The sequence below is a fragment of the Berghia stephanieae genome, chromosome 5 (assembly GCF_034508935.2).
Source record: "Berghia stephanieae isolate SIO BIC M18660-M18661 chromosome 5, UCSD_Bste_1.3, whole genome shotgun sequence".
NCBI classification, from domain to species: Eukaryota; Metazoa; Mollusca; class Gastropoda; order Nudibranchia; family Aeolidiidae; genus Berghia; species Berghia stephanieae.
In genome coordinates, this window is record NC_088364.1 from 32,802,005 (window position 1) to 32,827,619 (window position 25,615).

The 25,615-nt window shown below is 34.9% G+C and overlaps 2 protein-coding genes across 3 annotated transcripts in view; both read left to right on the forward strand.

Moving 5' to 3' along the window:
• The window catches only part of LOC144972774 (leucine-rich repeat serine/threonine-protein kinase 1-like), a 79,710-nt gene that overhangs the window by 10,293 nt on the left and 43,802 nt on the right, over positions 1-25,615 (forward strand). Inside the window, exons 1-5 of one of the 2 annotated variants that reach the window (XM_078914394.1) lie at positions 16,158-16,456; positions 20,312-20,352; positions 21,727-21,892; positions 23,519-23,554; positions 24,945-25,065. In XM_078914394.1, the coding sequence (XP_078770520.1) occupies positions 16,384-16,456; positions 20,312-20,352; positions 21,727-21,892; positions 23,519-23,554; positions 24,945-25,065 (437 nt within the window). In that variant the 5' untranslated portion in view covers positions 16,158-16,383. Of the gene's footprint in view, positions 1-16,157; positions 16,457-20,311; positions 20,353-21,726; positions 21,893-23,518; positions 23,555-24,944; positions 25,066-25,615 lie in introns of those variants that run through there. The other variant, XM_078914393.1, reaches the window with a different exon arrangement.
• LOC144973802 (uncharacterized) lies at positions 1,301-16,258 on the forward strand. The gene is made up of 5 exons (XM_078916696.1): positions 1,301-1,497; positions 1,929-2,015; positions 3,178-3,239; positions 4,057-4,273; positions 16,209-16,258. The coding sequence occupies exons 1-5, from the start codon at positions 1,434-1,436 to the stop codon at positions 16,256-16,258; spliced, it is 480 nt and encodes a 159-aa protein (XP_078772822.1). The 5' UTR covers positions 1,301-1,433.

Here is a 25,615-nt window from a genome sequence, read left to right on the forward strand (position 1 = left end):
ATTCATTCCATTGTAAATATAATGCATAAAGTCTGATATAAGGAGAATGTCTAATCATATTAAAGGGAAGGATGCTTGATTTTCATGTGTCTTCTGAGAATATGACACTGATTTTTCTAGTTCATATTTGAATTGATTCAATGTTATAACATTTAGCACAGTGTAAAGCTTGAATATAGATACAAATTTGGATTTTTAATGGAGAAATACGTGATAATTGCAACCATTAGTCATTAGTTTTACACAATAAGGGAAACTACTGAGTATTTCGTGAGTAGTTCTCGTGATTCATGATTATCGCCCTTGGCTAATATTATATATATATATATATATATATATATATCTATATATATATATATATATATATATATATATATGTATTAATACCGGATAGGGAGACTTTTGGTACCCCTATTAGTTCATTTTACAGTACTTTACCAATAGGGAGACCAAAATCCGGTCCCCCTATTGATTTGACCTCTAGCACATTCACTTTTCTATTTTTAGTTTAAAGTTGTCAACCCAACCGTCAAGGATATATAATTGTAAATCATAGTATTGAAGTTATTTGTTAAACACCACAGTAAGAAGAGTTATGCCTAAATTTTCACGTTGGTCAATAAGGTGACCGCCTGAAAAAAGTACAATAGGGGTACCAGTGTTTTCATCGATATATTTCAATAGTGAGGCAATATATCTTTCCGAAATTTTCTCTAAAATTCTAGAGCATTATATGGATTTTTATAGTAATGAAAACCTAATATAAAATTGTGTGAAAGTTGATGAACTGAGGAATGAACAAGATATACGAATTATAATCTATTTTTAGAAACAGATTTATCGAATCTTGGTCCGGATTCTTATCTTGGTGACAAGAGACAAGCAAACATAGTAACTCTTTTTTTCGTGAAACGTATGTTTAGTCAATTTCGCGCATAAAGAGGCACTCGGCACTCACTCACTCCGCAAGTCAGTAGTAGGTAGGTGGTTATCAGTTATCAGCTTTAATTCTTAGTCAAACGCTTCATCAAACCCATTATTGAGTAGCATGTTGATGCCTGATGCCAGTTGAAGCCATCTCGACGTCGTGAAATGGAGCATCTTCTGTCATAGCAGTAGAATCGTCAGATGCCGCATTTAAATCCTCCATTCCAGGCGTTGCTGTTGCCATATCGATCTTCGAAATGATTTGGTCTAGACGTCAAGTTGACCCGTTCTATGTCTGAAGAGATTTTAAAGTGCAATACCTAACATTATATCTTGATCTACAAAAGAGTCTTTTTAAATGAACCGCTGTGTTTCTATATTTTTCAAGAACCAATGATTATCTGATAACCACTGACAACTGACTTGCGGAGAGAGTGGCCGACGGACGTCCTCTCTATAGCCGCAAGTATTTTTTCGTCACTTGCTGAGTTCCAAACTAGACGTCTATGGCATCGTGGGGTAAATTGATGCTGGAGGCATCATTGAAGAGACACCGAGATAATTTAAATGGTAAGTTATTGGCCATTCTTATTACATCACTGTTGATTTAAGATTTTCAATAGGGTAGACATCACAATCACACACACACCGATTGATGATTGTCACTTGTCAGTCAGTCATTTGGAAGTGGAGTCAGATAATTCGGGAACTTCTGTAGACTGTAGATTCACACTAGTGAGTAAGATCTGTCGTTTACTACTACTACTACTACTACTACTACTACTACCACTACTACTTTTAGTTTTAGCTTTATCCAACTCAACACTTCTCGTGTTTATTTTATTTTGGCAAAACTAGAATGGATTTTTGAAAAGAATATAAAATAATTTAAACTTAAACCTGTCTTTGCATCTTGCTTTATGCATACAGTATGCCATATCACAGCCATCACAAAATCATAGTTTAATGTTGAGAATATGCTATTTCTTTTGTAACTTCAGATCAGAGAGATTTGAGCTTTAAAAATCCTGAAAAATGTCTTGCTGTCAATCCAGACAACCCTTTTGATGTGATCTATGATGTTAATGGTAAGAATGTAATTTGATGAGGAAATGAATAACATTTAGGTACACATAGTTTGCTTTTTTTTTTTTTTTTTTTGAGTCATGATGTGTAATACTATTACAGTCCACTCCGGATAATTGCAACTCGTTTAATCGCAACTTTCGGTTAATCACAATATTTCCTAAGCAATGGAAATAATTCTATATAAAAGTCACTGGTTAATTGCAACAAACTTCGGTTTTTTTAAAAAGTGGTAAATTCAAGAAATCAAACAGTATATCATGATTAAATTTCATCATGGATGAAATCGTGACAGGTTGAAGAATCGAGAGTGAGCAGGATTTAATGCTACAGTAGTGTGTCACCACTCTGTTAGAGTCGAAAGAGGGCGGGGCTCTGCAGTATGGGTTTGTGACGTCATCGGTGGCCATTAAATAGAAGAGGGGTGGGGCTGGTCATAATCTTGACAACAGGTTATAAATGACAGTTATAAAGAGAGACTGAGCGATATCCTTTGTTTTAGGATTAACAACTGTGCATTGTGACCAACGAGTTTGGTGAGAGCTTATTGTCTCTCATTAAGGCTAATCTCTTTAACTCTGACAAATGTTGAATTGTTGAGAAAAAAGATTGAAACTTCTTCCAATCTGAATAAGATATCGGCTTGCTTCATAGCTGCTTTTGGTTGACAAATCTACACGGGGCTGCCATATGGTTTTTGTTTCAATCAAATTGCTCTGTATGTGGTGGACTAAGAATATTATTTACTGGTTTGAGTTGACAATAAATGTGTAAAATGTTGAAATAGTGGACAGGAAACTGAATTTCGGTTAATCCCAACATTTTCGATGATCCCAAGGTATTGCGATTATCCTAAGTGGACTGTACCTGAATCTTGAACGAAAAACTATCATATGGATATGATTATAGACAGATTGGTTTCTGGAATTATATTTCCGTCCTCCCTTGCCAACTCTGACGTTCTTGAAATTTAAAAGAAAATAGCCAGAAGGTTTCGGACTTAATTTTCTTTTTTTTTCCAAAGGACAATAGTCATAAGGTAAATAATTTTTAAAAAATCCTTTTACAGCACAAGATGGCATGATTTTTTGTTTAAGAGTTTAGAGAAAAACTTGCACATGATAGTCTTCAGCTTTTTTTTTGTTGTTTTTATTTTCTATATAGACTCCAACTCAGAGCCTGAAAGTGATGCAGAACAAAGTTCCATATCACATGATTCATTTGTGGTAAGTATGTACATTAAAATAAAATCATAACATTTGTATAGCGTTTATCCACAGTTGGCACCATGCTCAAAATGCTTCACATCAACATATTTTGTGGTGGACAAAACACATTTGCCACAAAAGATGAGACCTGCAGTCTGTTAGGCGCAATACAATATTTCAGGACAAGGACAACACTGTTTTACACCAGTGAGATCTCCTAGTTTTTTGTTGTTAAAAATTTTTCTTTGCAGTGGACTTCGCCAACAATAACACTATTTTAAACCTTCCTCGTTATATTTTGAAGTGATATTCATTGATGAGCCATTCACATTTGAAGTCGTTTGTTTTTTTATTTGACAAAATGTGAAAATGATGCGTTTCCAGGAAAAATTAAAATAGCTTCTGTTGGGATTATACTTTTGATCTCGCATTTTGTCCAAATTCTCTTGCATCGTAATGTTTATCAACTTTTTTTGTTAACTATATTGCAGTTGCAAGGTTAGGAAGTTCATATTGTTGCAATGACAACCGTTTATATGTCCAGAATCGTAGTGATATAAAAAATTGTTTTGTAGTTGTTGGTCCTGGTGTAGGATTTAAAGAGTTGGTTAAAAACGGTTTACTGAAACCCTGGTTGGTGTATCTATATTTATCCAAGCACAGTTGAACATATTAAATACTTAGACAATATGTCTGCCTTTCTCAACTCTTTTTTATTATACTTGCATTATTAACCAGCTAATTGTTTAGTTGGATTATTAAACAATGGCTCTTCATGTTTATTGTCAACATGAATAAATTGATTGATCTGTCATCTTTTCCACAAAATATACAGGGTCCCGATTTTGTTGCTGACTCCGAGTCTGATTCCTCTACGTACTCTGTGAGGTACCCAATGCTGAGTACATCATTGTCTTTGGAACCTAGTGCTCATTCCCCAACTCAGTCAGAGCCTCATCCACAACTATCACAGACTGAACCTCGTTGCCAGTCTGGGACCCAGGTTCAACCCGAATGCTATACACTTGCAAACCAACGTGTTACGTGCAATGGTGAGTCATTTTTTTGTCATTCTTCTCCTTTGATATTTGTGGGATCAATTTTAATTTACCCATTCCTTTTAAAAGAAAACTTCCACCCCCTCCATGGTGCTGCATTTGTGTTATTGCATTTTTTTTCTGTTTTGGCAGTGCTGCGTCGCAAAATACGCTACCATTTACATAACAAGCACAAATCCAAATTTGATAGGGTGGACATCTTAGAATCTGAAACCCCAATGTGTGAGTGATATCAGTGAAACCAGCCATAAAAATGTTCATGTTTATTTTATTGGGGTTTTTTTTTGTCTGTAATAGACTTAAATTGCTTGTATTGTAAGTGTTAAAATGGTTTTTTTGTTACAACCCATCTATATATTAAAACTGTTTCTTTGTATTTCTATGATGCTTAAGGCTTTTTTTCACAGACCAGCTGGAAACTTAACGAGAATCAGAGTAGATAACATTTTTATTAATCTTGCAACCTAAACAGTATATGATGATTGGGAGCATTTAAAGAAAAGCACATTTTCTTTTTAATTTGTCGGTACTAAAATTATACTTTGATAATGCCTGCTGTGCTACAAACCCTTTTGACTTCCAGGTTCAATATTTTTCTTTATTCTAAAATTCTTGGGTTTCCTTTCAATGACAACTGAGATCATTAAAATTCAGCTCACAACATGATGTGTGTAGATTTGATGAAAACATATGTTCGAGTTGAGAAGCAGTGTTCACGAACTTGCTGATCGTTTTTACTAGCATTTATTTTCCTAACTTACCTGTATCAATTAACAAAGGCAAGACTCAAATATTTTCTATCTGAACAGTGTGTTTGTTATTGAAATATTTCCGGCATATACATGTCATATTTCATTCCCACAAAATATAAATCAGGATTAAGTTGTCTGGGCATCAGCATCGTTCAGGCAGTTGGGGGGAAGTCTTTAAGGAATTAATGAAGCCGATGCTCAACCGGTCTGGAGGACGTTTGATTGATGTCGGCTGTTTGTTCTGCCAGCCGGTGATGTTTTCTCACTCCCTCAATGACAAAGAAAGTCATTGTTATGACTATGAACTATAGTCTATTATTACTTTTGTTACTATATTAATTGTTACTTATAGCCGCTACTGTTATTGTTATTATTATTATTATTATTATTATTATTATTATTATTATTATTATTATTATTATTATTATTATTATTATTATGATATTGCCTTCATTGCATTCTATTACTATTATTGATATAATTAATTTCTGATTGTTGTAAATAATTTATGTGAATTGAATTTTGTCGATTGGCCAAGGGCCTACAATAAACTTAAATGAAATGTTAGTCTTTGGATAGGACTTGGGTCTATTCTTGATTGCTTTTCCGCCTGGGTCGAGTGAAGCATTTGGAGTAAATTTTGTTGCTCAACGTAAAAAACATGACGCTTACCATTCCGCTGATACTGATACCTCCAAGGGGTGGTTGGGGAAAAACCTAAAATTCTTTTGACATTCTGTCTGATTTTTCGCTGAAACAACAAAGGACAATCTATGTATTCAGATGAGACTTCAATGTGTTACTATTCCGATTTATGTTCATATTTTGATTATAATGAAGAGGGAACCCTGAACCCAGTGAAGTGGGTGGATTGATCTATTTATTTCTATTTCAAAACAAAAATATGGCGTCTTTTCACTGGATTTGTTATGTGGCAGAGGTCTCCACAAATCTAACATACCTCTTCCAAAGGAATAGATGGTAGAAAAGTATATAACAAGAAGGAATTATGACAGTTACTTGTCCAGGCCTTAAATATTTGGAATGCTATTCCTCTCTATCGCTGTCATGTAGCTGATGTGCATATGATCTGTCTATTGATTTATTTTCATAGTTCATAGCATGATGTGCTTTATTTTCTTCTTTTTTTTCCAGAGAAATACAAAAAGCCAAGGAGACCCTGTCCATACTGTGGACAGTTGCAAACAAAACTCTCAAGGCATTTGATGAGGAAACACAAAGATGAGACAGAAGTTACAGAGGCCATGAAACAGCCTGTAAAGGAAAGGGATAGAACAATGGATTATCTCAAGAAAAAGGGCATTTTTTATTCAAACACTAGAAACAATTCAATAGTTATGCGTGAGAGAGCACAAGGGTCACATGAAGTTGTTATGTGTGCTGGCTGTAAGGGGTTTTACTCTGGACGAAGGGTTTATGAACACAAAAAGAAATGTAGTACTGAGCATGCTCTGTGTACTGGGGTTGTAAAATTTTATCCCGTGGCTCCCAATGCAAGTAAAGAAATAAAGGAGAATATTCTTGACAAATTTCGGAATGATGAAGTGGGAAATTTGTGTCGATCAGACAAAGCTATAGTATTGTTAGGAACAAAATTGTGGAGTAAAAGTTCAAAGAAGGAGAGAAAAGTTATGAGTGATTTACGCATCTTAGGAAATTTGATTTTAAAAACTAGGAAGAGAACGAATCAACCTTCTTTCTCTGGAGAGGACGTGGTGAAGCGTTGTAACTTTAATGAAATATCGCAAACCATTTCTGAAATGACTTTGAAAGAGGATGGGACATTGAAAGCAGGCTTGAAGCTTTCAATTGGATTTATATTGAAAAAGTTAATTAATTTCTTAAAAGGGGAATATATAATGCAAAACAAAATGGAAGAATCCGCAGAGATAGATTTGTTCAAAGCTGTCCTGGATTATAATTGGGATAGTATTTTTTTTACAGCCAGAGTTCAATGTGAAGCAAAGAGAACAAATTTGAGAAAACCCAAAGAGATGCCATTAGAGAATGATATAAAGAAGCTACGGCAATTTATTACTGAAGAGATGGTCCGTATTTGTGAGGATGATTATCAATTATTTGATTCACATATGTTTGTTAGGCTTCGCAATGTCATCGTAGCTAGGCTTACAATGTTTAATGCGAGGAGAGGCGGAGAACCCGCAAGGATGTTGTTAAAAGACTGGAATGATGCAGATTCAGGTGTATGGGTTGATCCCCAGCTTGTACAACATGTCACTGATCCTCTGGAAAAAGCGTTACTTGAGAAGTATAAGCTGGCCTATCAGTCTGGAAAGGGAAGCAAGATGTTGGTCCCTGTGTTGATACCCAATGACACAATTCAGCCTTTAAGGAAACTTGCACAGGAGCGTAAAGCTGTTGATATTTCAGACAACCCATTTCTTTTTCCAAATACAGGAATATCCAAAGATCATGTAAGTGGTTACATTGCCATCAAATATGTCACTTCCTTAGTAAAGGATTTAGAGAAACCCCAGTTGTTAATAGCTGATAAATTCAGGCACCGAGCTTCGACATTATTTGCCTTACTTGATGTCCCACAACACGAGAGAGATGTCTTCTATCGACATATGGGACACAGTGAATCAATCAATCAAAACATTTATCAGTGTCCACTTGCAATACGAGAAATAACAGAAGTTGGTCATTTTTTGGGTCAAATTGATAACTCAGCATCGGTCACTGGGGAAGGAAATTGTAACATTGAAACAAATGACTCTGTAGTGAATAGAGACTCAAATGCAAATTTTGGAACATCCATAGTAACAGCTGCAAATCAAGAAGAAATATTTGATGGTGAAGCAGGAGTGCCAAATCAGCTTACGTGTTCTTCAAAACAAACTGAACCCAAGAGGAATTCAAGCAAAAATCGGAGATACATGTCATGGTCAGATGAGGATACAGATAGAGTCAAGTCATATTTTAAAAACTTTGTCGAAGATGTTTCAGCACATGGTTCAAGGGGATCATTACCTAGAAAGTCTGAAATTATTCTGTTCTTAAAACACCACAGGGTATTTTCACAAAAAGGAATCCCTGAAGGTACACTAATTAGTTTGGTGAAGACAAAGATTTTTAATGAAAGAAATAAATATAGAAGGGAAAGAGCGTTTCAATCGGTGTAATGACAATCATGAATTTGATTTGTATTACATTCATTGTATTGTATAGTGTTATTGACATATTTTGGGGGTTTACAAAAACGTTTTATCTTTATATAGTACAATCTGTTCATCATTGCAATATCCTTTTTTATATTATATGAACATTCATTTGCTCAGCTTGAGAGACAAATGCTTTGTAGAACCATAGCTGCCAACCGTTCTGTTAAAAACGGATTTGTTCCGTATTTGACTTCCTGAGTCCGTAAGTGCTTATTTTTAGTTCAAAATCCGTATTTTGTAATTTTTGACTAATTTGTGGTAAAAAAGCCATGTGAGCCTAATGAATTATTATTATTGATCCATTATTATTACTATTACTACTACTACTATTGTTGTTATTATTATTATCATTATTATTGGTGTCCAGTGAGAGCATAATCTCCATTTGTGTAGCTCTTTAATTTGAATTATGCCTCTAACATAAATGATTTTCAACAATTAAAAAAGTTCCATTCGTTTATATGACGCCTGTATTTTACTCAAACCTTTCATAATGTATTGGAGATTTGCATAGGATATGGATGTTAGCCTCGATATACTTTGAATATTCTAAGACAGTATTGATACTTTCACTATTTGTTACAAATATTATTTTAATTAAGAATAAAATTAAATCCACCTTTTTGATTGGAAGGTATTCAATAAGAAAATCAATTGCTTATATTGATTAAAGATGACAATGATTATTTCCCTTTATTAATTTATGAAATATATAAATTTAATCCCTTTAAAAACATCTTCATCTGATTTTAATTTTTTTTTTTTCAAGCAAGCTTTTGTAACGGTTTAGGTTCAAGAAAAATAAGTATACTCCATTTTTAGGTGTGTTTATCTTGTCAAAGTAAAGAAGTAGGAATTCTCTAATATTTAGAGGTGCATTTTACTATAACTACTATTATAGTATACTACTTAAAGACCATTATGTTGCATGAAAGAAAACATATATGCAATCGTCTACTTTTTATCTGAACTCACCTAATTTTTACCCCAAAACGCCCTCTCAAGTGATGTACCAGGTTGGTAGTTATGCATTTCTAACCATCTTAAGTTATTTCATTTATTTTACAATCGTGCTTCTTGTGTATTGGTCCTTATCAAAGTTGAGGCAGTTGAATTCTTTCTTTATATTGTCCGTTCTGAATTTTGATCTCATTGTGGAAAGCTCCCATAGCGGGCAGGGAGGTACACACTGTGTCTTCTATCCCCTTATATCTGTTTTCCAACATGCTTTCAGTCTTTGTCTTGGAATGAGATTACTTGTTTTTTTCCTGGCCCTCGCCGGAGTCCTAGCTGGGAGGGAAGCAGTCAAATGCATATTTATTGTTTTGGGAGATGATATTTTTTTCCTTGTAAATCATCTCTCTGTTATGTATTATTACTATATTTGTTATTTTTTAATGTATAATGTAAGCATTTGAGTGTGTTCCTCTTTGTTGGATTTTGTTCTTGTGTCCGGATAAGACTTATAGGTGATCTCAAACTTAGTACATTGGTGATACGCTCTTGGAATCTACATCTGATCCCTATTTGTTCCCAGTTCCCCTATGTCTTACTTTCTCTTGGATGCTTCAACTGTAATTCTAGAACTTTTTACTATCCAATTTTCTTCCTTTTTACTGGCGCTGATATAACCTAAATGTGTTGCAAGCGCCGTAAAACCCTTAAAAACAAAACAACAATCATTGTGGAAAGTGTCATTTTAACGATTCAAATGTGCTGGTACTAAACCCGATAATTGAGCAACATTTGGACTAGCCTCTGTCATCTCAAACTTGTTAGTGTTAGTAATAGTAATTAAAAAGGCTGACTTTTATATGTTGCGATTCGATGAAGGGGGGGGGGGGGGGGGGGCTTCGGCACACATCGCCCCTCATCCCGGGCAAAATGAGCGTTCCTTATTTTATTTTTGAAAAGTTGGCAGCTATGTAGAACTATCTGAAAGAATCAGATATGGCAGAATAAAAAGTCTTTCTACTAACCCTAACTTAATTGGCCAATGTAGCTTTATGTTCAGCATTTTCTAGATACCTAATGTAAAATTTCACTATTCTTTTTATGATAGTTTTAAGAGTTGCAATCTTTAGAGGTGACTGTCAAGAAATGACACCTCTGTGCATTTAATTTCATTCTTTCTTTATCCCCTCATCCTTAAGCAGAATAATAATAATTAATAATGAAAAAAAATGCAGCAACGACAGCTTAGAACGGCATAAAGTGCTTAAGAATTATTTTTTTTTGCATTAAACTTTATTCAAACGATTTTCAACACTTTTGCTTCACAGTTTATGCTTTTTAACAAATGCAATTAAGCAACTTACCAGCAACAACATATTGGTTTGTTATCATTTGAGGGTTTTATCAGTAAAACTGTTTCTATCCTTTTATGTTGCACTGTACACATAGCAAACTTCATGCTTTTATTTGGTGACCAAAGACTTATGTGATACAGTGGATGAATGTTTGTGATGGCTTTTGGAACTGAAATAAACCTGCAATATGATTTGTAGACTTCTATCGTTATGTATCATTTTTCGGTCAAATGTAAATGTAATTTTACACGAGCTTGATGTATCATAAAACCCACAATGAGCTCAACGTGCAGCTGGTAGTAGATTTATATGGACACGAACAACGTTGTTACAATTCAGTAACGTACTCCAATTAACACAAGTGAGACTGTAAATGAGACTTTTACAATGACTCTGCATCGCCACAAATATGGATTCGAACCCTGGCAACTCGGGCGTCAGACGAACTGTCTACCACGAAACCAAAGCAAGCATTGTGCAAGTTAAAGTGAATGAGATGTTGATTGAAGCCGTTCATTGTGTCCATCAGATCTGCTGTCCTATCCATCCAACTCCATTCACTCACTGGGTGGGGTTCCCGACTTCCATAATGGGCAGGGACGTACTCGTTGCGTCTTCTATCCCCCTATGTCTGTTTTCCAACTTGTTTTCTGTCTTTGTCTCGGGATGGGATGGGATTACTTGGTTTTGTCCAGGACCTGGCTGGGAGGGAAACAGTCAAATGTATAGTTCGAGTTTTGGGAGATTATATTTTTCCCTTGTAAATCATCTGTCTGTTATGCTCTTTATTGTTTTGTTTACATATTATTTATGCTTTGTAAACATTTCAGTGTATCCCTCTTTGTTGGGACCTGTGCTTGTGTCTGAATGAGACGTTTAGGTGATCTCAAACTAAGTACTTTGATAGTGGGCTCTTGGAATCTACTGTTTCCTATTTGAAACAAATCCCCTTTGCCTTACTTTTTCTTGGGTGCTCTAATTGTAGTTCCAGAACTTTTTACTATCCCATTTTCTTCCTTTTTACTGGCGCTGATATGACCTTAATGTGTTGCAAGCGCCGTAAAACCCTTACAAACAAAACAAAACAAACCAAGTCCATTCAGTGGTATACAACAACAACAAATAAACTCCTCTGCCTGGTCCCTTCTATCTCTGATCTTAACCTGGGTCGTCAGGTTTCTAAAGGGGTCGGGGACTGCAAAAACAATGGCGCACGGAGCAACTGGGAATATTTTTTGCCGTGTTTGAGTCCCAGGTTATTTCCCTGAGCGCCCCTTCTGAGGGATGGACCTTCCCAGGAGTTAGTAAATGCGTTGCTCGGCCACTTCACTCTACGCACACTGGGATAAGCTTCGACACTATGGCCATGAAGCTCTTAATCTTAAGGACTTACTTTATTTTAGACAATTTGGTGGTAGCTCACTTGAAAATGCACTCTTAGGTATACACATATATAAACATATACTGGGCTCCCTAAAAGGGTTTTTTAATGTGGTCTCCCTAAAAACATGTTTTTACCAAATGTCTCCTTAAAGCTACAGAAACACTTAGTAAAACATTAGGGGGACCGAGTAATTTTCTATATACCATTGTGATCATCAAGCATCAGAATTGTGTTCATAAATCATTGTAGGGAATCAAACTATACTCATTTGAACAAAGATTGAACAGTTTAATCAATTTGAACAAGACATATGCTTGGTCCTCCAATTGGTGCATTTCACAGTGGTCACCTTAATAGTGGATTGATACTTATATATATATATATACATATATATATATGTATATATATATATATATATATATATGTATATATATACATAAATATATATATATATATATATATATATATATATATATATATATATATATATATATATATATGTGTGTGTGTGTGTGTGTGTGTGTGTACGTGAGAAATTAATATCCATGGATCATGTAGAGTGCTCAACAATTAAGGAGCGGGATTTATATTTATTATAAAAAAAGAGGTTGTCGCCAACAAATTTGTTTCTGCCGTCAATGGCTTCTTCGGGGCGGCGAAATAAGTTGCAGATAATGTGTGCAACTTATTTCGCCGCCCCAAAGAAGCCATTGACGGCAGAAACAAACAACCCCTCTCTCTCTCTCTCTCTCTCTCTCTCTCTCTCTCTCTCTCTCTCTCTCTCTCTCTCTCTCTCTCTCTCTCTTCTTTCTCTCTCTTTCTCTCTCTTTCTCTATCTCTCTCTCTCTCTCTCTCTCTCTCTCTCTCTCTCTCTCTCTCTCTCTCTCTCTCTCTCTCTCTCTCATTTTTAATTTATTTTTTTTCTCTCAACTCTAGATGTGTCGGGCTTAATTTTTTAAAAAATTGTATCCCTCTGCATACAGTATTTGCTCACGTTTCTCACTCGAGGTGATTGTAAAAAATTCGATTCATAAAAAAATATATGTTTTGTAGTGGGTGGATTGCAGAGTAAGCAATTTTGGACCACTCGATAATAATATCCTCTTTACAATCGAGTCTATTTACAATTTGACGATTTAGACGTTGTCATCTGTGTATGTGTGTACAGGGGGCTGGGTGAATTCTAAACACGTGTGTGTCTCTATGTTTGTGTGTGTGTGTGTATGTGTGCGTGGGTGTGTGTGTGTGTTGAAGAGAAGAGCGACCTTCTCTGAAAGCAGTCAGTGGATCAGTCAATGACAGCAAATGTTATGTTGAATGGGGAAATGGGAAGAAACTGAATCGGAAAAAAATATTGGTCGAATAAACGGGATCCGAACTTGCGGTACAGTAATACCGACTGAATGTAGTATTTTTAAAAAGTATGATGAACTTTATTGTTACGGAAATATAAAATATTCTCCATCACTTTACAATGATAAATAACTGATTTGCATTGGGTTATCCTGGATATATGTGTGGATATATACATACATACACACACACGTAGGTCGTGGATTTATGTGTGTAGCTACCATAACGCCATTATAAATCTGGGTGGGGATCCTGACCTCCCATAGCGGGCAGGGAGGTACATACTTTGTCTTCTATCCCCTTATATCTGTTTTCCAACATGCTTTCTGTCTTTGTCTTGGAATGAGATTACTTGTTTTTTTTCCTGGCCCTGGTCGGAGTCCTGGCTGGAAGGGAAACAGTCAAATGCATAGTTATTGTTTTGGGAGATGATATTTTTTTCCTTGTAAATCATCTGTCTGTTATGTATTATTATATGTTATTTTAATGTATAATGTAAGCATTTGAGTGTGATCCTCTTTGTTGGATTTTGTTCTTGTGTCCGGATGAGACTGAAAGGTGATCTCAAACTAAATACATTGATGGTATGCTCTTGGAATCTACATCTGATCCCTATTTGTTCCCAGTTCACCTTTGTCTTACTTTCTCTTCGGTGCTTTAATTGTAATTCTAGAACTTTTTACTATCCCATTTTCTTCCTTTTTACTGGCGCTGATATAACCTAAATGTGTTGCAAGCGCCGTAAAACCCTTAAAAACAAACAAGCCATTAGAAATAGTGAACAGGATCTAGAAATTAAGGGGTTTCAAATAATTGCAACTCGCATTGGAGCGAAAAAGCAGAAGCAAGCAAAGCATGGAACCACATAGTTCAGATCACCTGCTATAAATCACTGATATCCATTCACACATGAGTCGAGCGTGTACAAATCACCTGCTATAAATCACTGATATCAATTCACACCTGAGTCGAGTGTGATAATATGCTTAAAATACATTCACCGTGGATCCGAGAAGGGGGCTAAGTTTTGCGACAGTGTCACCCATTTAGTTACTGACTACACTCAGCATTGCTTTTCGTGGTTATAAGTTGAGAGAGGAATCGGCACGGTTTTGTCACAAACGAGGAAAACCTTTGACTCATTATTATTATTTTCACCAAATTCCAAGGAAAATGTGGTTCACAAATGAATCAGATGGCTGTATAACTGCTGAAACAAATTCTATTTGCTATTAAAAATTGATCTTTTATATAGCGCAATGTCCACTAAACGTGCTCAAAGCGCTTTACAAGGGGTCCCTGACCAACAGCAACACTTGACATGTAGGACAAGACATATAGCCTGGCTGTTATGCGATATTACAATTTTTTTTCCGACAGAGACAACACTGTTAAGGGCCAGGTATTCATTTTACACCTTTGTACGGTGAGAGAATGTGAGTAAAGAGCCTTTTCCAAGGACTCAACTATGCGCCGAACAAGGCTCGAACCCAGGACCTTCCCATCCGAAAGCGAGTGTCATACCACAAGACCACATAGCCACCATTCCTCCTGCTCAGTCGATTTTTCAGTTCCGTCAAAGACCTTCGATCTGACTGACTATCCTAGTCGGCAAAATTCGTACCTAGCTTTGTAATTTGACGATTTCATCAGGTGTGTGGAACATAATTTAGTTTCTTTATTTCGGCGTGTGCCGAATGTATGTTGTATATTTATTTTAACAGTGAATGGAATTTCTTTCATTAATATTAGGTGATCGAGAACCTATGCGCATACAATCTGGTTTCTGATTTAATAATATAAAATCATGCGAGGTAATCGTGTATATTCTGTGTACATAAAACTCGTTGGTAAATACTGTTTTTTGTTTTTTGTTTTTTTTTTTTTTGTCTTGTAAAATGAAGGAAGGGTGGCGGGGGAAAACTCAAACTTTTGAGAGGTGCTCTATGTCCTTCAAGAACTAGGTATAATACAAGACTTGTTGAATCACTATCAATCTCAGCTTCCACATCGACAGAATGGGAAGTAATAATTGCATGTCGCTATCTTGACAGAACCCTTGTTTAAAGCCAAGCACTTTCCACTCCACCCACATAAGACCCAACTTTTTTTTTTTTGGCTCGGTCAATGAGGAAGATGGGGGGAGCGGATTAACATTTTCGAAAATGAATCTGATTTGTTGGCGCGTTAGTCCGATGCCTCTGGAGCCCGTGGACCTTCAAGAGCTTTCTTATTCTTTGTAAATTATAAGTATAAGAAATAAACAAATGGGAGTTTTACTGTTTTCTCAGACAGGCCTTAAAACAATTAAATAAACTTTCCATTTCGTACTCTTCAAGTCGCCAGTTAAGGAAACTCTTGTTTGATTTGGTGTAAATCAACTGTGATGAAATCTTCTTAGGAAGGTCTTTAAGTGGATCATATTATAATGTCAACAATATCGGATTGACGAAAGAGGTCACGATGGAATTTTACCATTCTTATCGTCGTGGTCTCATAATATCATTTCTCTAGTTCAGGAATTTTACCATTCTTATCGTCGTGGTCTCATAATATCATTTCTCTAGTTCAGCTGAATAGCTTTCAATAGATATTGGAACGACTGCGTACTCGGTCGAACTGAATGCAAATGCTTGACTTGGCACATTTCTAGATTATCAGTATTCTGGTGATACTGCTGTGTCGTTTTGGCAAATCAGGGTGTCTTAAAATGTGTTTATTTATAAGGGACTTTTTTTTTCTTTTCTCATTCACATTGGGAGGGTTTGCGTGTAAACATTATGCCTGTGCGTTGTAGTAAATGTCTTTTCATGGTTGGTGTCATCCGGTAATTGCATTGTGTCGTATGTGTGTCAAAGTGCTCTGCGTATAATTGTAAACGCCAGCCGGTCTGTCTTTTAAGATGTTTTTGATCTTTTGTTGAAGATGTAACTTGTCCAAACGGTGTTATGTGTCGCCTTAGGGTGCATGGATAATCACACTATTTCTGAGAGGTTATAATATAACAGTTTGACTAAGGCATAGCCGGTCTCTTTACCAAATGGTTGTGTCTGCTATGTTTTTCTCGGTATTGTGTTCTTATTAATCTGACGGAATTCCAATGGATTTACTAGATAACGATTCTGGTCTGATTTCTGAACAGTTTCTGCTCACTTATGACAAATTTGAAGATGGTAAGCAACATTTCTTCTTAGTGTATACCTTGCGAAGTCACAGATTTAAGAGTTTTGTTGTTGTTTTTTTTGCCAAGACGAGGGTCGTTTAAATCGATCGATAGTTAGAGGAAGAGTTTTCTGGCTAAATATCTCTATAGTATGGCAGTTAACTGGTTAAAACCGAAATAATCAGATTTGAGGATATTTGTTTTTACCAAGTTCATAAAACAAAACTCACTCTTTTTCTTAACTGTATACGTTAGGCTTAGATTGAAATGCATGCATCGGATTCACCCCGACATAATACCGTTTTAAGACGATTGGACGTATATTCACACCTGCGTTTATTTACACAGATTTAACCGATTTATTGTAAGCAGATTTTTAATAATAATAATAATAATAATAATAATAATAATAATAATAATAATAATAATAATAATAATAATAATAATAATAATAATAATAATAATAATAATAATATAATAATAATAATAATAATAATCTTTATTGTCCAAATAGGCAATTATTGTTAGGTTACAGCTCTTGTAATAGGCGAAAAAAAGTAATTAAAATAGATTACATTTGGTCAATTATGGAATTTTTGTTCCAGTTTCGGATATATAAAGTTAAATTTTAGATAGAAATCTAAGATTGAGTTCAATCCATAGAACAGAACACCACACACTGCCCGTGTGACAACTATCGCTGCTGTTGCTGTGGATGATAACACAATAGACACCTTCTTCTTCTTCTTCTTCTTCTTTTTCTTCTTCTTCTTTTTCTTCTTCTTCTTTCTTCTTTCTTCTTTCTTTTTTCTTCTTCTTCTTCTCTTCTTCTTCTTCTTCTTCTTCTTTGGTGCTGGTGTTACTACTGTTGCTCGACGGAGCCATCAACAATGTTGACAACAAAAACAACTACCACCACTATGACAACTACTATTACTACTGCAACGTCTACAACTACTACTACTACTATTACTACTACTACAACTACTACTACTACTACTACTACTACTACTACTACTACTACTACTACTACTACTACTACTACTATACTACACTACTACTACATTTCTACTACTACTACTACTACTACTACTACTACTACTACTACAACTACGCTTTACGCTTGAATTCCTCAAGTGAAGACGAAGAACGTATCTCTAGTGGTAGTAAATTCCACAACCTTGGACTAGAATGCTGAAAGGCGCGTTCACCAGCCTTCACTCGACAGCGGGATGTTTTCAATTTGAGGTCGTTCGTTGATCGAAGCGATCGCTGTGGGTTATCCCGTTCAACGAGGTTTGAGAGATATGCTGGTGACGAGCCCTCCAGGCATTTGAAAACAATAGTTGAAGATTTATATTTAATCCGCTGGTCCACTGGCAGCCAATGCAGCTGCTGTCGTAATCAGGGAGCTGCAGTTTTCCTGTCTTTCTGCAGTACAACGCGGGCTGCCATATTCTGTATTTTCTGGAGTTTATTTATTTTGTCCTTTGTGAGACCAACAAACAGTGCATTGCAGTAGTCCATTTTCGGGAATATCAAAGTTGTTACCAATTTGTTGCAAGTTTCCCTATTAATAAATGGTCTGATTGTTCTGATATTTCTTAGAATGCAGATAGCACTTGTTCTCACATTCTGGGTGGGGTTCCTACCTCCCATAGTGGGCAGGGAGGTACTTATTGTGTCTTCTATCCCCCATATATCTGTTTTCCAACTTGCATTCTGTCTTTGCCTTGGAATGAGATTGCTTGGTTTTGTCCTGGCCCTGGCCGGAAGTCCTGGCTGGGATGCATAGTTATTGTTTTTGGAGATGATATTTTTTCCTTGTAAATCATCTCTCTGTTATGTATTATTATATTTGTTACAATTTATAATGTAAGCATTTGAGTGTATTCCTCTTAGTGGAGGCCGTGCTTGTGTCCAGATGAGACTTATTGGTGATCTCAAACTAAGTACATTGATGGTATGCTCTTGGAATCTACATCTGATCCCTGTTTGTTCCCAGTTCCTCTTTTTCTTACTTTTTCTTGGTTGCATTAATTGTAATTCTAGAACGTTTTACTATCCCATTTTCTTCCTTTTTCCTGGCGCTGATATAACGTAAATGTGTTGCAAGCGCCGTAAAACCCTTAAAAACAAAAACAAACATTGTTCTCACATTGTTAATATGTTTGTTCATAGACAGATCACTCTCTAAGGTGATGCCGAGATTTTTTGCTGATGTTGTGAGTTGTATTTTGTCATTATCGTTGATTGTCAGTGCCAGTGTAAATGGATCTGTCTTATTATTGGAACTAGCAATGAATAAGGCTTCAGTCTTGTCGCCATTTAATTTTAATCTATTTGCAGACATCCATCTCATCACATGGTTGATGCATTGTTCGTAAACAGTTATCTTTGAAACTATATGGGATTGCAAAGACATGCTATATATCTGGGTATCGTCGGCGTACATATGGTAAGCGAGAGAATGTTGCTCTAAGATTCTCACAACAAGGGAAGTGTAAAGTACAAAAAGGACTGGACCTAAAACGGAACCTTGAGGTACACCAAAATGAAGGTCACGCTCTGACGAAGTTACTTCCCCAATTAAAACTGATTGAGTTCTTTGAGTAAGATATGATGCAAACCAGTTTAGAGCAGTGCCTGATATGCCGAAAGTAACTTGTAGCCTTCGAGGTAGTATGGCATGGTCGATGGTGTCAAGGCCGCCGAAAGATCGAGAAGACTAAGGAGGGTGGTTTTTCCTTGATTAATAATTTGCAGCAAGTCATTTGTGATTCTCATCAATGCTGTTTCTGTGCTATGATTTTGCCGATAGGCCGATTGAAAGCACTCATCGAGGTTATTATGTTTCACGTGACAAGAAAGTTGTTTTAGTACAATCTTTTCTAGAATTTTGGAAATGAATGGTAGATTTGATAAAGGCCTAAAGTTTTTAAAATTATCACTGTCAAGTCCCGCTTTCTTCAACAATGGCTTCACCTATGCTTTCTTGAAGCTTTCTAGAACAACTCCCACCCTTAATGATTGATTAATCAATTCAGTGATGTAAGGTGCAAGTTCATCAATAAACTCCTTCAAAAGGGATGTTGGTAAAGGGTCGAGCCTACATGATTTGCTAGGACTAGAGAGAATCGTTTTCTTTGTGTCATTTATTGAAATTTCTTTGAAAGATGTTAAGGGTTCACCATAAAAAGAGGTATATTCTGCTTCTGTTTCGTCTGTGTCAAGTTCACTCCGTATCGTTGTTATTTTATTCATGAAATACTCTACAAAGCAGTAATAAAAACGAAGCCTGGATAATACATTTGACAATGCACGGTTCGACGTGCATTAATAATATTGTTAGAATATTTTTAACAAAATTTAAAGTCAACTCCTAAAGCAACTTAAACTTATGTGCCTATTGTTATTATTATTATTATTATTATTATTATTATTATTATTATTATATTATTTTATTATTATTATTATTATTATTATTATTATTATTAGTATTATTTTATTATTATATTATTTTTATTATTATTATTATTATTATTATTATTATTTATTATGTTGTTGTTGTTTGTGTTATATTATTATTATTATTATTATATTATATTATTTATTATATTATTATTATTATTATTTATTTATTTATTTATTTATTTATTTTAAAAAATAAAAAATAAAAAAATTATTGTTATTTTCAGTAAACGTCATCACTATAATTATTGTTTCTATCAGTTGATGTAATTATTATCTAATTGCATTTATATCCTTACGACGAAACGTCTTTCATTTTTATCTTTACATCATGTATTTTGCTTACATATGCAATTCTAATGTCATTTTCTTCTCTTTTTAAATTTTTTTTTAGCTGATGCAAATATCCCTGCTGGTTCAAGATGCCATAAAAATGTATGTTAAAAATGTTAATATGGTATACTGAAATTCTTTCAAACCAATATTTCTCACATTGTATACTCTTGTTATAACTGCACACCTGATGATTTTCTCTAAGAGAGCTCGTAATAGAAAGCAATAGGATCTTAGTCCGGCTAGCATCCCTGTCTCTGCTCTCTTATTGTAAATCGATAATTGAATACAATAGATAGTTAATTGACTTACTGGACTATAAATAGCCCACAACAAAGTTCTTCTGAACAGTAGGAAAAATTCAGGTGAAAACAGAAAATGGTTTAAAAATCGTTTTTAAAAAAAATTCTTATAGGACAAGATACGGGATCCCGTTAGCTGAGCTGGTAGAACACTCGTTTCATATTAAAGGGACTGTGATTGATCCTGGATGAATTCTTGATTTTTCTTATAGGACAGGATACAGGGCCCCGTTAGCTGAGCTTTTAGAACACTTGTTTCATATTAAGGGGACTGTGATTGATCATGGGTGAAGACCAATAGACTCCTCCTCTCACACTCTCATTTAAACCCCCCCTTTCCTGTTTACCAAGCATTGATTGGGTTGCTGGGTCTGTTTGATTTGGTGGAAAGTACTTTGCGATAACCCCGGCATCTCATCCAAAGGCAGCAATCAATTACTTTGTCCATTTCACGCTATAGAAACTGGGATAAACTCCAGCTCCATATGCCTTAAGTTGGCATATTCTGATCATTTGTGACCCGTCGTGTCAAAATGGTATAATGAACTAGGTACTGGAAATTGAATTTTATAGCCATACATATGAAACTTGGGGTCAATTTCTATTCATTATGATGGAGAATAGATACCATTTATCACATTGAAAAACATTGAAGGTTTGCATTTCATATCATTTTAACAATAAATTCATTGTTCGAGGTCCGATACATCCCGACATAATACCGTTTTGAGAAAGCAGGTCTCATTTGGAGTTTAAAAACTCAATTTTCGTCACCGAGTTCATTCCAACATAACACTGGATTGACACAATGGTCATATGGAAGACAGAGTTTGGAACACAATTCAGGAAGGCTGTGTAGACATATTTATTTGACAATTGCAATAACAGAACGCTTATTGATGCAATTCTTTGATAAATTCTTTATGAATTAAAATCAAAAAAAAGTTCATCTACATTTTTTTAAAAAACCAATGATAATATTAGATTTGAGCTCATAATAGATAAAATGTTAGCTTTAATATCTTGAATAATCTGATGCAGTCTTCATGAATAACTTTTATTTTTGGTTGTTGTTTTTATTGTTTTGATATGCCAATATTATACATTTATTGTTTTTAAAAATATTTATTATAACTATATTCATTACCTTCTCTTTGTTTATTTTTTTTTCCAGTCTCCCCTTCATGAGGCAGTTATTAACAGTAAAGTTGAGGCCCTCTCCATACTCTTGGACTGTGGGGCTGACTTAAGCGCCTTGGATGTTTCAGGAAAGACCCCTCTGTCCTTGGCTAAATACATCAAAAACAGAGAAGTCATTGGGATCATCGACCGAGAGAAACGTAAGTTGGTTGAAATTTTTTTTTTAATGTTCAGTGTTACAACTTTGGTCAGACTTTTAACTTAAAATTGTTTTCATGAAGACGCAATAAGGTTAATAAGAAATTTTATTTGATTAGAGAAAAGAATAATGCTTAATTTTTCATAATGATAGTAATAGTTGACAGTTTCTTTCAGCCATTTGCTGGCTAAAAGAAACTGCCAATACAATGACTATTCAATGGTAACCGTCACACAAATAAATGTGAAATGCAATCAATTATTCAAATAGTCCTTCAGAGCTGTTAGGCCCATGAACCAGGATTAATTCTTGATCTTGTCACTAAATTGTGAAAGACAGTGAAAATTTATCTTTTTTTTTTTTAAAGGCCATTAGTCTAATAGTCTAATGTAGAGTGCTTTCTACCAGATGTAAATGTAAATGAGAATAAGCTAACCAACAATTATAGGTAAGTATGTGTGATAAAAAAACAAAACATTACGCACATATTGGACCTAGATCTTGATATTATTTCAAAAATTTAAGACCTTAAAGTTATAAATCAATTTTATACATGATGACCTAACAAAATATAATCATTATTTGATTTTTATTTGATTTATATTTATTTATTATCACGGATCATCTAAATCAAGCAATATATTACCCATGCAGTATTTACATTTTATGGAAACACCATGCCTAATTATTCACATTCATCAGTTACGTGCTCCGAAGCATTAACAGCTCCACACAATCATTCATCGTCAGATGTTTACTTGGTTAAGTAGCCTGCATCAAACACTTGGTTACTTAACTAATACCTTGTATTTAATAAAGATCTGAAAATGTGTGTATGAAACAGTGCCCGACAAAGCAACAAAGAAAAAATACAAGGAAAAAAAAAATCCCAAAAATCAGTCTTCCTCTGGGGATCGAACCCAGACCTCCTGATCTTTATCTTACACCAGTGCCAGCACCGTAATATGTCACTTTGATACCTGATGCTTACAAGGTTGCCAAACATTGCAGGTTCCACTATTTTTTTTTCTAAAGTTGCGTTGTTAACTCTTTATTTTGTTCAGGACATCTCAAATATTCCAGCTTTATCAATGAAATAAATTGTTTGTTGTTATTGTGTCACTGATTTGTAGACATATAATTTAAAGTGCATTACTGTGGACTATAAAAAGTAATATACAAAAATGATTATATCAGCTTCAAATTTTTAAAAAGAACAAATATAGAACCCTTTGGGCTCAAAATCCTTCTTCAGCCCCAACAATAATCAATAAAAACGTTAAATACACTACTTAAAACCGAATATACTGAAAAAGGGTTTTCAGCCCGAAACGTTCCATGTTTGGTATCTTCTTTTTTTAAGCTGTTTTATTCTTTTTTGTTTAAGAGATATAATTTATTGTTTATTTAACTGATCAAAGGCCTATGTTCACTGCAACATTGGCTTAAAATGCATTTTAGGCAAAGTTGCCATTATACTTTGTACATAGGTTTCTCTGTCACAGTATATAAAATTTTAGGCTTTTTAGAATATTATTCATCAGATTATTTTTTTTTTTTTTTTTTGCATCTTCTTTCTTCTTTTCATAGAAACAACATTATTTTTCTTCTCCTTTTTTCTTTCCAGAGAAACGAAAATGTGTCATGGAACAGCTGTCTCGAGGTTTGTGTTTTTAAAAAGGTTGTTAATACATAATATGTATGGCATACCCTTTAGATATTTTGGTGTCTCAGAGCTTCTTACCAAAATGTAAGTTTAGATTGGATTTTTGTTTTCTTTACTACAAGTGCACCCAGCACTGATCGATTTTGCTGAGTCAGACTTGACAAGAATGATGCCATCAGCTAACATTCTTGGGTAATTCAAAACTGTCATTCTTCATGTCATATATGACAGAAACCTAACTCCCATGTATCCCATGCGACTCTGTGGTCTATTTGTGTGTCACTAGGCTTGTGAACTAAACCTCCCAGACTCGAATCCAGCTCTATACTTGTGTCTATGTTGTGTCCTTGGAAGTGGCTTTTTACAAACATTTTCTCACCATGCTCAAAGGTGAAATGAATTTCTGGCTGTTTACAGCATCGTCGCTTTTGCTGTTAAAATAATTGTAATATCACCTTACTGGCTTCAGTCCTACACGTGTTGCTGCTCACTTGGGACCCCAACACTTTGAATGTGATTCACTCAATTATATAGTAGGTCTAATAAAAACCTCAAAAGACTACATATTTGATGTCCCTTTAGCTCTTTTACTTTTTTTTTTTTTTTTTTTCTTTTTTACCACCAGGACTCTACTTCAGAAAATTAGATCATTCATTTATTTTAAATCATTGAATTTAGAATCACCGTTAACTGCTAATAGATTCGCTTTGTGAGATTGGCATTCACTAGCTATTCTTATCGTTGTATGTACATAAACATTTGAATTGAATTGAAAACATATGATTCTTTAATGTATTATCATTAGTTGACATTGCATTACCTTGTTAATGTGGGTGGGTGGTCTCTTTCTCTGTGGGTTTTGTCTTTATCCATGAGTCGGACAACTGTTTGTTTTTTTTTTGCCCATGCCCTGACTGATTTCTTGTCTTGTTATAGAAGTTGTTTGATGTGAATTATCTTGGGAGAGATTATAATTTTTCATTGTTACTCATTTCTCAGAATGACTGGGACTGTATGTTTGAGTCAGAAGTCACCTGTGTCTTGGCAGCATCTGTGCCAGACTTTGAGTTGCTTAGGCGCTTAGGCCAAGTTGTAGATTGCAACTGATATTAACCCGTATATCTGTTCCCCTTTGTCTTTTCACAAACACCTATAATCCAATAGTTTTGCAAGCATGTTAAACTCTGAATCAATTAAATTGTCCTCTCCTCCTGGATATCGTCTTCCTTTTTATAGCCGCTGAAACATTCTGAAAGTGTAGCATCCACATTAAACTTCTAAAACTAAACTAGACAAAATCTAGCAAATAACTTGAGGCTACCTACTATAAGTCTGTTTTACTGCAATGAAAGTATCGTATTCTAATTTTACAATATTAATTATCCAGATTTGTGTGGAGCTTGCGCACTTGGAGATTATTCAAAGGTGGAGAGTGTGTTGCAGTCATGTGGCCCCTACAGACGTCATGTGATCAACATGGCCACTAAAGGTCTCTCTCCTATGGCTATGTAAGTGATGATCATTGCATTATATTTTTAAATTTTGTTTTCTGGTGCATTCAAAGTTTTTCTTACATCTGAGTATTTTATATAGCACTCAAATATTCTTTATTCCAGGGTCGCGCCCTTATGGAGACTGAATAATATAAAAAGTCTCACCAAGTAAACTGCTGGGCTGAAGTGTGAAAGATCTAAACTTTCGTATTGATATTGCTCTAGATTCAATGGTTTTTTAACCCTTTTAACAGATCTGCAAATTATACCCATAAATAACCCAATCCAAATTGACTTTGGTAGGATTGTGAGGAGGGGAAGAGTAATCGCTAATTTATCACTTAAAATTAAGATTTGGATATCTTGTGCATTTTAGAAGAAAAACATTGAATATAGATTTCTATCCATATCATTCACTAATGAACATTTCAAATTGAATTACTCTATATTGAATCTTTAAGCATTCAGTGATTGAATACTTGACAAAATGGTTGCACCGAGCTAATTTCTTGTCGAGCAAGGTTGCCGATTTTTTGTATTTTTACGGAATTCTGTATGTTAAAAA

What these genes read in the sequence shown, in the direction of transcription:
- LOC144973802 (XM_078916696.1), top strand. Translation starts at nt 1,434, where the DNA reads ATGGCATCGTGGGGTAAATTGATGCTGGAGGCATCATTGAAGAGACAC. An exon ending in TATCACATGATTCATTTGTG is followed by an intron (nt 3,240 to 4,056) that starts GTAAGTATGTAC and finishes CAAAATATACAG; the next exon opens with GGTCCCGATTTTGTTGCTGA. An exon ending in CCAACGTGTTACGTGCAATG is followed by an intron (nt 4,274 to 16,208) that starts GTGAGTCATTTT and finishes CTTTTGTTGAAG; the next exon opens with ATGTAACTTGTCCAAACGGT.